The sequence below is a fragment of the Dicentrarchus labrax genome, unplaced genomic scaffold, assembly GCF_905237075.1.
Source record: "Dicentrarchus labrax unplaced genomic scaffold, dlabrax2021, whole genome shotgun sequence".
Classification (NCBI taxonomy): domain Eukaryota; kingdom Metazoa; phylum Chordata; class Actinopteri; family Moronidae; genus Dicentrarchus; species Dicentrarchus labrax.
This window is the reverse complement of record NW_026136721.1, coordinates 34801163-34813528: the sequence shown is the minus strand read 5'-3', so window position 1 is coordinate 34813528 and position 12366 is coordinate 34801163. Positions and strand designations below refer to the sequence as shown.

The 12366-nt window shown below is 41.7% G+C and overlaps 1 protein-coding gene across 4 annotated transcripts in view; it reads right to left on the bottom strand.

The window, feature by feature from the left end:
* Positions 1–12366, bottom strand: part of LOC127354098 (neuronal PAS domain-containing protein 3) — a 286712-nt gene that overhangs the window by 123006 nt on the left and 151340 nt on the right. For all 4 annotated transcript variants that reach the window (XM_051383751.1, XM_051383752.1, XM_051383753.1 and 1 more), the window contains one exon: positions 890–972. In XM_051383751.1, the coding sequence (XP_051239711.1) occupies positions 890–972 (83 nt within the window). The remainder of the gene's footprint in view (positions 1–889; positions 973–12366) is intronic.

Here is a 12366-nt window from a genome sequence, read left to right as displayed (position 1 = left end):
CAGCCTGGGTACCAGATAAAAAGAGAAGGGCCCAACTGCAGTCCCTCCCTCCTGAAGACCATGAGTAGTTTGTGCCTGAACAAATTGTAATGTAAAGGTTGTTTCATGCATACAGGTTGCATAAAACCATGATAACATGTAGCATATTAGCTTACTTAATTACTTTCAATCCCTACACATACAAATATCTGCACTTTCTATTCTACTTTCTACTGCACTTTTTGCATCATTGCACGCCTTCCCAACATCAAGACCGGTGCAGATCACGCATGAAAGACGTAACATGATAAAACAGACACGAGCGGGAGACTCGATAGCTTTGCACAGAAACAGCCGGTAGAAAGAGAAACCAAGTACTTTTTACTTCCATATTTGAAGTACATTTCAGAGTGTGTGCTTTTTTACTTTTACTTGAGTAAAGAATCAGTACTTCTACTTTTACTGGAGGAGTTTCTCGCACAAGTACTTGTACTCACTTGAGTGTGCACCTTTGCTGCCTCTGGTGATGGCACTACATGAACTATGAGCGACTTCTGGGGAACATAAATAAATAAAGTTCAATCGAAGAGTTCCTGAAATATTTGACAGCGAAGCGACCGCTGCTATCCTCAGAGCTTAACACGAGCTCTACAGAGAAACCAAACATGGGAATATCTATAGAGGAAGAGGTTTGCATGTGTGTGAGTGTGTGTAGTATATTGATTCTGCATCATGTTGAGTGATGCAACAATTCAAAAACAACTGGAAACCAAAAGGCACTGAAGATTTTACTAGATCAAGTGTGTGTGTGCAGCTTTGTGTTTGAACCTGTGCTCAGATATCCAAATGCATTTCCAACCCTCTTCCAGAGCTCAGATAAAGTGAACCTTCAACCTTGAACAGTTCCTACCTGTAAAATGTGGCTGCCCAGGTGAGGCTCGAAGATCTCCGAGGCGACGGCGCTGGGGCTCCTCCTTCGCTGGGCACCGATAGCTAAACACACACACACACACACACACACACACACACACAGACACACACACACACACACACACACACACACACACACACACACACACAAACATACACGCACACACAAGGAGAGAGAAAGCACAGGACAGGACAGAAGAAGACCGGTGAGACTCAGACACATTGATACGAGCAAAGCTCACACACACACACTCACACACAGGTATTCACACACTCACGTTTATACAGCCTAGCGTGACGAACACACATGGCACAAGACAAGAGGAACCAGTGAGGTCAGCTCTGCAGAACAGTCTGGAACAGTGCGACAAGTTAGCATTATTAGCTCTCCTCACTGAAACCAAAGGAAGCAATTAGCTCGATGCTAATGAGGCTGCAACCGGCCGTATCCTTTGGGCTACACGAGGAGCTAATAATGCTAACAAGTTTAATTTATCGGTGGAAAAGTTAATTTATTGCTTCAAAATGATGCAATAGACATTTTTATGCAAACAAACATGAGTGTGTTCACATGCAATCACTTCGAAATTGTGGACATGTGGAGGTTTTGTGGAGCAATTAAACCGAAACTCTGAGATGAAAGATGCTAAGACGCTCTGTAGAGCTGAGGAGATCATACTTCATATTACACATATGATGCTTTTAAACAATAGAAACATGGTTTATTGCAGCTTGAAAGATCTTCTATAATCTTTTTGACCACAGACACTACAGGTAAATGTGTTCCAGTGTTCAGACGCTCCACTAGTGTTTCTGAAACCAAGATGATGGCAGAGTGGCTGAAGGTAAGTCTCTGGTGGACCTGAAAGGCGAGTCTGAGGGCAAGGATACCAAAAAGGGCATGCCTCTCTTGCTCATTTATTCTCTTTTCCTTTCTGTTGCTCGCTATCCCTTTTATTATTCTCATTTTTCTATCCATCACTGTTCATCTCTGGAGAGAGAGAGAGAGAGAGACAGTGAGATGCAGAAAAGAGAGAAAAGAGAAAGAGAGAGAGAAATGGTTTATAGCTTTCTAAAATTTCTCCCTGAGGGCAAAAGTCTGTCTAAAGAGAAAAACAGAAAGTACAACAGCCAGAGAAAGAGAGAGAGAGAGTGAGAGAGAGAGAGAGAGTGGAAAATCTGCCCTCAGGTTAGACTGTCTCTCTCTCTTTCTCGCATGCTCTCTCTTTCCCAAAAGAGGACAAAGAGGAAGACAAAGCCAGAAAGTGAGCGAGGAATGTGACTTTTTAAAATGTTCCCTTTATCGGCTGTATTCAATCACTGAACATCTACATCATTCACCCATAAACATGGGTCACAAACAGAGAAAGACACCAACAGCAGCAGCAACACGTGGCTCCACTTGTCCCTAAAAGCATCAGCATTATCAGTCTGATGTGAGCTGCAAGCTGTGCATGAATGTCCTGAAAGAGCGAGTTCCCAAGCAGCTCCTGGTACTGCTGAAGCCAGCTCCTGTGAATGTTTAACGGTGTAAACGGGAAACGGGCTGAAATGTCTACAAGTGACAGCATTATGGAAAGGATCCCTACAGAGATAGACCTCATGTTTAACCACAAACAGCCGTAATATCACTATCACTCTCCACCAGACTCCAGAGACACAAACACTCAGTTTACCTTCAGATCATCGTAACTTCATTCAAAGTGAACAGAAACAGAATAAAACTCATTAAAACCGTCTCTGTTAGTGTTTCCAACAATCACCAACTCTGGTTTGGTGGAAATAAATCCTTAATTCAGCGACTCAGAGGAGAAAAACAGTTTGTAGTACAGATCTGTCACAACTGTCTCTGCATTCAAAGGGAAATTAAAAACTTGCCTCTGTAGGGTTTCTTCTGTCTTTGGGTAACGGGTGAATTTTTTCTCATATTTTTTGCTTTTGTCATTGTTGCTTTTTCTTGTACTTTCTGTGTTTTATTCTTCTGTACATGATACTTGTTGCTTCGTGCATTTTAATGTAAAGAACATCGAGTTTATTTAAAGAAAATATGCTATTAAATAACATCACTGCGCCTTGAGGCAAAAAAAAACTGTCACAAAGAAACAAAAGTGAACCAGACCGAGAGAGACAGTGAGAGAGTGCGAGCCAGAGAGTGAGACAGCTGCAGACAGTGAGACAGGCACACGGAGAGGCATTAAAGCTCACTAAAAGAGAGATTTTTCTGCCCTGAGGTAATTTTCTCCTCTCTACACAACCTCCGTCCTCGTCTCCCCGCAGACCTCATTACACTGAATTTAAACTCACACACACACCTCCTGTCGGGTTTTTTTTTTTTTTTTGGGAGGGGGGTGTAATGTAGCTGAATTAGGCTCAATTAATGATGTAATGAAATGCCCATGTGAGCGAGAGAGTTTAAAAGAAAGGGGGCGAGGAGAGAAAAGACAAAGGAGGACGGCTGATGGAGCTGATCTTTATGACTATCTTTATTTGTAGAAAAATACAATTTGTGTTGTGAGCTCAAACAAACAAGGAACACAATTAAACATATAAAAAAATAACTACATTTTTAAATTAATTTGAGCTCAAATTCATCCACTAAAACAACGGTGGGCCCATTTTTACACTAAAAGACCAAAAAACTGTGTAGAAGAATCACGAGTGAGATTTTACACTGAGGTGGGTGAGTAAGGGGGGAGGTTGGGGGAGGACCATGTTACATCAAAGAGGAGGCGGTGAGAAGAACCTGAAGAAGGAGTTGAGGAAGAGGAAGAGATGAAGAGGAGGAAAGAGAGGATTGGGAGGAAGATGAGCGTGAGCAGGAGGATGCAGACTGAGAAAGAGGAGGATGAGTTGAGGAAGAAAGGTTTAGAAAAAATGTAGTATGAGACTAAAGACAAGAGTAAGGAGCTGATGAAGGCGAGGAGGAGGAGGAGGAGGAGGAAGAACATTGTCACTGATTATAAAAGCTGCTTCTGAACTGACAAAGTTAGAAAAAACCTGACAGCTTTCATTGGTCTCTCTCTGTCATGTGACCCTTGCTTTACAGGGAGGAGGTGAGAGAGGAAGAGGAGGAGGAAGATCAACACGTGACAGCCAGAGAATAACAATGACAACCATCTCTCTCTCTCTCTCTCTCTCTCTCTCTCTCTCTCTCTCTCTCTCTCTCTCTCTCTATCTTCGTAGTAAACAAGTTTTGGGTGTGTGTTTCAGTGAGCCCCTCCAGCAATGCTCTGAGCGTTTAGCCACCAGAGTGTGTGTATAGGTGTGTGTGTGATTGTGTGTGTGTGTGTGTGTGTGTGTGTGTGTGTGTGTGTGGAGTGTGTTTGATTGGGTGTGTGTTTGTGTGTGTGAGAGAGAGAGATGTGGTTACAGACAAAGACCTGAACTCTTACAGGAAGAGTCCAATGCACGCACACAGACACACACAGACACACACACACACACACACACACACACACACACACACACACACACACTTGCTGTTCCAATAATTAAAAATACAGATTTTTCTTTGAAAAACAAATGTAAAGAGAATGAAAAGGGAATAAAATGGAAGTGTAAAGGAAAAGGGGTGAGAGGAAGGTGACAGGGGATGAAAGGGAGTCGGAGGGAGGGAAGGAGAGAAGGATGAAAAAGATGGAGGAAGAGGAGGGAAGGAGAAAATACTTTCAAAATAAAGGAGACAACTATAAATGGATCATTAGGTGAGAGTACAAAGTTATTTTTAGTTGCCAGAACTTTACCGTAACAAATACAGTAGAACTACTATTACAGTAAAAGGATATTAGTGCTGTTGAGTTTTAATCCATATTTTACTGTATAAATACACGTTTTTACCATCAATAGGAACAGTTTTACCGTATGAAAATACCATATGATGCTCTGATGGTGGTATTCTGTGCAGTTTACAGTCTGTAATATAAAAAAACAACTCTATTCTGTATAAATTCCTTTAAAATAAAGGTTTTGCCATCATAAATCACAGAATATTACTGTTACATAAACTTTAACCTGTTTACAGTTTATGGTCTTTTAATGTGGTTTGACAGTTTTTCACTGTAAAATCTACAGACATTTATTTTCTTACAGTGTATTTAAAAAATAAATAAAAATTGTATTTGTAATTTGGGGGCAGTAGCTCAGTCCGTAGGGACTTGACTCGAGAACTTAAACCGTTGCGTGGCAGCCCATCACTCCACCATCTCTCCACGTTTAATAAAGTTAATCTTATTATTTTTTTATTTAGGAAGAAAACAAATAGAAAGAACAAAGAATAAAGAAATAAAAAAGTCAATAACAGATTAAAGGATTTAGTGACATCTAGTAGTGTAAATACACAAAATAAAAATGTTCTCTATTTAAAATGTTTAAATAGGAAAAGCTCCTTTGCTTCACACAAGCGCAGAGAAACTATGCTGGTCATGAAATGCACAATAAACGCCAACACCTCTATCTACAGTCAGAGTTTGGTTTGTCCCTTCGGAGCCACTGTAGAAACATGGCGGTTCAACATGGCGGACTCTGATGAATATTATACTATATTCCATTTCTGCCTCCTAAATGTTACACACTGGACCTTTAAAAAAATAAAGGACAAACTCATGAAGAAGACCAAACTTCTCGAAAATATGTTAGTGTGTGTGTGCATGTGTGTGTGTGTGTGTGTGTGTGTGTGTGTGTGTGTGTGTGTGTGTGTCTGACCATCTTATTGGAAAGTCAATTTAACTTTGGTCTCTCAAAGTCAAACATTACTGCTGTTGTTAATTTATTTTCTTGTTTAATATGAAATTGGCAACAAACCAGCGACCCGTGTGTGTGTGTGTGTGTGTGTGCGTGCGTGCGGGCGTGCGTGTGTGTGTGCGTGCGTGTGTGTGAGTGTAGTAAGAGAGAGATCATGTAGGTGTGTATTAGAGAAGGAAAAGCGTGTGTGTGTAAGACAGAGAGAGAGAGAGAGGGGAGGGGGGATCGGTACTGTTACACAAATTGCCAATTCAATTAGCGGTAGGTGTAAGAACACCGGAGAGAGAGAGAGGGGGGGGCGGCCATTTTGGCAGAATGTCAGAGCCAATTTATCAAGACCTAACAAAAGACTTGAGGGATGGAGAGGGAGAAGGAAGGGGGGAGTACCAAAGGGAAGGAAGAAAGAAACTGACAGGTTGATAGAAAGAAGGAAAAGAAACAGATTGGTGGAGGGAACCAAAGTAGAACTAGAACGAGCAGGTTTTGCTTGAAGGAACCCTGTGGAGGTTTCGACCACTAGGAGCGCCACAGAGCAATGTTTTCATTGGTGGTTTGTATCTCACACACACACACACACACACACACACACACACACACACACACACACACGTGAAATAAAAGGAATGCATCAGCAAAAAGCAGGAAAGAAGAAGAATGTGAACGGCAGCGGTTAGATTACCCCGAAATTCCACCGGGGCTTTATAAATTTGAGTCTGCACGGGGTATTTTATTTTGAAAAAAAGGGCGCAATCAGCTGGAACGCGTTGCGGCCTTCCAGGTGGAATTTGGGGGGTTAGAAAAGAGCGTGTGTGGAAGTTAAAAATATGAAGTGCAGTGTAGATATTAATGTATTTCAGAATATGGATTCTTTAAAAGGTGCAAGAGAACAGGAAGTGACGTCAGAACATCAGCTGTTTATACTGCATGAAAAGAGAGAAAGGAATGATAGAAGAAGGGAAAAGAGAAGAGTTCTTTTACAAAATGGCTGAATGTTGTACTGTTAAACACACAAACACACACACACACACACACACACACACACACACACACACACACACACACACAGGCTCCCGGGCTGTTTAAAAAGTCATCAGCAGTGGAGACATTTGTTTTAATTAGTGTCTTTTTTTTAAAAGCGTCTTTTCAACCACTTTAACTTTTCATGAGCAGCTCTGCTCAATAATCCATGTTTCTCTCTTTTTTCCACCATCAAATTTTAACCGTCGGACTCCGTAACAAGCTCTCACATCGACTGTCTCTCTAAACTGTGGCTCTTCAAAACAACAGAGGGAATGAATAAAAGAACAGTTCATTATCACAGATCAGCGTGTTCACATATTTGGATCAGTAATGATGGAGATCAGTCAGTAAGACCCGTTTATCGTGTTTTATTTCTTGGATAGCAATATTTGTTTTTTCATCTTGACGATATATATCTGACATTTACAGTCAGTCAGTGGTGGAAGAAGTGTTCAGATTATACTCACACTACACTGCAAGTTAAAGTCCTGTATTCAAAACCTAAAAAGTAGATCGTTATTGAAACGTACAGTAAAGTGGAGTTCTTGTGAGAACCACCGTCTCTAAAACGTCAGTGCATTTCTCTTCCGCTGCGATATCCCTCCCTCTTCAGTTATAACCGCCAATGAGAACTGAAGGAGACGCGAGCCCCCGTTTACTACCAAAAACCAACAAGCAGGGGAAGGTGAGAGGGAGGGGGGCTTCTGGGGCTACAGTCCCGAATGTTTCCTCAAAAGCCCCGAAGCTTTCAGGTTTTTAAAATAACTCAAACTTTGTTTCATTTGTCCTCAGTAGCTCTGACTGTGCTGCGAAATCAATTGAGAAAAAGTTCTACAACTGTCCTGTGTGTGAGCGAGATGGCTACCTAACTATGTTATGGTCTAAGAGAAATTTAGTTTTAACAGGGGTGTAAGAATACATCTAAAACTATTGTATCACATTATTTGGTTTTATGGTACCGTATTTGTTGTGACTGAACCCCCCACCGCTGGATAGCAGTGAATGTAAACGGAGAGCGATGGACGCTAACTGGGACTTTTTTGCTCAAATTGTATGCACACTGTGGACAGTTTTTCCTAAAAAATCTATCATCTCAGTGGCTCTGAAACGGTGCACATATCTAACAAATCTCAAGATCTCATTTGCGCTCGTGAATTCTGCCAACAATATGCCGTCATGCATCCATCCATTCTTCATGTAGTGGACACATTCAATGATCTGATTAATGTCTGTTTTACTCTGCACATAGAGTATCGATTCTGTCAGGTAATTAGATTTTTTAGACAAATTTACTTTAACAAATGCCTAAACTAATGAAACAAACTGATATTTCATAGCTACACATGCTGTTTTCTGCCTTTTTCTTCTAAATCTCATCAATATCTTTACACGTGTCTAACTGCATCGCCACTCTGCATATTTAACAATGAAAGTCTTTTGGTAGAACTGGGATATTAAACAGTACAGGAGGCAGCAGAGGGATCGTGCAGCTCTCTCTGTTACACATAACAAAGTTTACAGCTCGTCACATAAATGAGAGCCAGTCAGCCTAAAGGAGACTCTTTCCCTCTGAAATGAGATGTTTGGGCCGATTAACTCCGGCACAGTCGCTCCACTAAACCTGCATCATTTCACTGTTTAAACTCCTTCAGTAATACTTTTACTGTTCAGCACTGAGATGTTTTACAGCGTAGCAGCCTGAGAGATGGCGGTTTAAACACACGTTAAGGTGGTGCACAGGGGTTGATGTCGTCAGTATTATATTAGTATTAGCCAGGTAGTTTTTCTTGATTGATTCTTATTGTGTTAGCTTTATCTGCTGTAAATCACTTGATCTATCACTTGGATCTACTTTATTATCATTTGACTCCACACTGGGTCAGAATGGGACCGGATTAAAGCTGTAGAAGGCAGTTTATTTTTGGCGTCATTGAACAAAAATGCCACAATAACCTTTTTAACACATTGTAATCTAAGTGCTCTGACAGAAAACTAGTCTTCTGAACCTCCTCTTGGCTCCATTTTCAGGCTTTAGAGAATCTAGCCAGTGACAGGAGACCTTGGCCAATCACAGGTCATTTCAAAGAGAGGCTGCTCCTATTGGCTGTTCTACACCTCCCTTCAGATGTTGAAAGCCTCATTCAATGGTAAAAAAACCTGCAGAAAGGTGATACATTTTCAATACGTCCTTTACAACGGTGTTTAGTACAAAACAGCAGCTCCACACGGAGCTTCGTTCGATGTTACGGCGCTCATATTCACTGAATTCCTGAAGGGGGACAAAGGTGTGTGTGGAGTCATAGCTGTTGCAGCTACCTCTGAAGCCTCAGGCACTCTGGCCCGGGGGCCGCGAGGCGCTGGAGGGGCATCTTTGAGAAGGCGAGTCATGAGAAATGGAAACTGGAAATCAGAGCAGGGGGTGAATGAGTGTGTGCGGAGGAGAGACACAACAAGGACAACAAACAACACAAAGATCAACTTAATAAGGTCATAATGTGGATGAGGTCACAGTCAGCTGAGAGGTTCATTATATTATCGGATAACTTTGTTTTCTGCTGGCAAATATTTAGAGATTGAAGCTGAAAGATGCTAGATAAGATATTCTAAACTCAAGGTTCACTTAGTAGCTTTTTCCAGTTTTTGAGCACGTCTTAGAAAATTAGGCCATGTGACTTCAGTCATGTGATAACAAGTGTTTAGTCGTAAATGCAGGAATATAAATTACATGATGCATGGACAAGGTTTGCTGGATAAGGCCTAGTGCATTTCTGAAACAGTAAAACACTGTAATATGTCGTGGGAAAACCTTTATTTATACAACATTTTAAAGGAATTTATACGGAATAAAGTCGTTTTTTTATATTACAGACTATAAATTGCACAGAAAACCACCGTTATAGCATCTTATGGTATTTTTCATACGGTAAAACTGTTTGTTTTAATGGTAAAAACGTATATTTATACGGTAACATATGGATGAATGAATGAATATGGATTAAAACCAACAGTACTAATATGCTTTAGTTCTTTAAAGTTCACTTTAGTTCCTTTAACAGATTTCAAGGGGAATCCGACCTGCTGGCAGACACTGAGAATGACTACGTAGAAACAGTCAATCTGCTCTCTGATGGTCTTGTTTGTTTCTGTAGGTCATACAGAGGCATCAGTATTAAACTGAGACTGGTTCATTACCAGTTAAAAACTCTTTTTAGTACCTTTAGCTTTGATACATTGCATGTAGGGCTGCAACTGATTATTCAATTATTGTTATTATTTCAATTCCAATGCCAAGTGAGCGTTCAAATGTCTTCTCATTGGGTCGTTATTCTTCAGTGCTTTGATTAAACTTGAATTCCTATTGGTCGTCTCTTCTCTAAGCAACCTGATTAAGACTTTGTGTACCATCTCAATCAACACACACACACACACACACACACACACACACACACACACACACACACACACACACACAGTCTCTCTCCAGTTATGTCTTCATTCTCTCTTCTATTTGCTGTTTTCTATACTGAAGTCCATTGCTTTGCTCTCTCTTCCTCTCTCTCTCTCTCTCTCGATGACATCCCTCTGCTGTCGCTTCCAGACTACACACACACACACACACATACACACACACACACACACACAGGAAGCTCTCTGTGTCCGTATGTGTGTGTGTGTGTGTGTAATCATCTCTGCTGTCTCTCCACTTGGCTGAGTGCCAGCTGGTGTGTGTTGGAGTCAAGGACAAGAGAGGACAGAGAGGGAGGGTGAGAGAGAGAGGTAAAGCAACAGAGTGACAACATCGGGAAAGAAAAATGGGGACAGAGGGGAGGACAGTGAGACGGATGAGGGGATGGACAGACAGAAAAATGGGTGTGACGTAAGAAGGAAAACACAATGATGGAGAGAGAGGTAAGGACTGTTGTTTTAAAAGCTCACACTGAGCTCCTGAGCTCCAAATGCTTCAGTGTGTACTGCGATCAAACACATCAATGCTACTGTTGTAAATCCTCCTCAACCTGACAACCTGAGAGTCCAGTGCTGACATAGAGAGGACTGTTTTATGTCCCGTGTATATGAAAAGAGTATTAACGCCCTAGAGCCTTCTTCAAGATAAAAGCCAATGTTTTATTGTGAAGTTTCATTGTGTCTGTGTGTGTGTGTTTCCTGTCCTATTTTGTACTTACCTCTCCCTCTCATTTCAGATCCCTTCACTTCCCACCCTTGTGTGTTTTACCACCAGTAGTAATTGTTTGCCCCGCCCTAATCACCTGCACCTGTGCCTGATTACCCCCCCACCTGTAAAGTCACTGCGCTTCCTCCCTCCTGTGCCCGTTCATCTTTAACTTTCTAATCAAATGTTCCAGCATTCCTTCGTGTTTCACGTGCCTGTGGTTTCTAGACTCTTGCCCGCCATTTGAGCTTGTTTGCCTGATTATTGGATTTCCTGTGTACTGGACTTTGCAAGTAAAGGAACTGTTTTATTCAACTAATTCCCTGTAGTCGTGCAATTGAGTCCAGTTTCTAGGTTCGGTTATAGCCGTTAGCTGGCAACTCATTGCTCTTCAGGGTGAATTTAAATAGTGGTGTCTTATACATGCCTTATAGTAGACTTAATATAGCATGAAAATAGATATTTTTTAAAAACAGTTGGCCTCCGCAGTTGAAAAGGTTCAGGATATAGGGTTTTTTCCCCCATCTATCGATTTATCTTAGATTTGTGTACACATTTAAAAAATCTGATTACACACAGATTGAGATACAGTTACATTCTCCACTCACATTTGTCAACGGTTTTGCTCCCACACTCTTGAATAAAGAGAAAAACACCATAGATATGCGATAATGACTTCATCCAGTCGAGTTGACGCCACGTCTCATAGCAGTTGTCACTCAAGCGTTGCCATGGGAAACCTCCCACTCTGAGGCTTGTGAAACGGCAGTTTTATCCTTTTTTGAAAAATGTACGACTTTTCACAGAATAGCTGTTCCATCGTTACAGTTTCTGTTCCAGATTTCAGTCTGCAACAGGAAAAATGCAACACATGTAAAAGTTGTCCCAAACCAACGTGGGCGGTTGTTTGTGTTCAACAATACTGAGCGAATGTGTGACATTGAAGGAGACAGACGTGTCCACAGTCCTCCTGCAGACACCCTGTGAATGTGTGTGTCAATCCAAAACCTCGGGAGGTTTGAGGCTTCTCTCGTGTCTGAATTTGTCAGAGTACATGATCTGCTTCTCACACACACACACACACACACACACACACACACACACACACACACACACACACACACACACACACACACAAAGTGAGGGTTCAGTGAGGCAGGAAGGTATTGGCACTGAGGGAATACAAGGAGCAGACAGTAATTAGGAACCAGCCTACTGTACCATACACACACACACACACACACACACACACACACACACACACACACACACACACACACACACGTAGAAGCCAGATATGTTCTTGGGCACACACACACTGTAATTAGGTAGGGGCCCTGACGCCCCAGTGGTGAACTGAACAAGCCCCTGAATACCCGCACTGGGAACGGCTGAACACCATAATACGTGGGAAAAGGGTGTGAGCACACACACACACACACACACACATACGTACGTTAATTAAGTGGCAGCCTACTGTGCGTGAAGGGAACAAGGCGGTGGACGGCCGCAGTGGGAGTGTACGT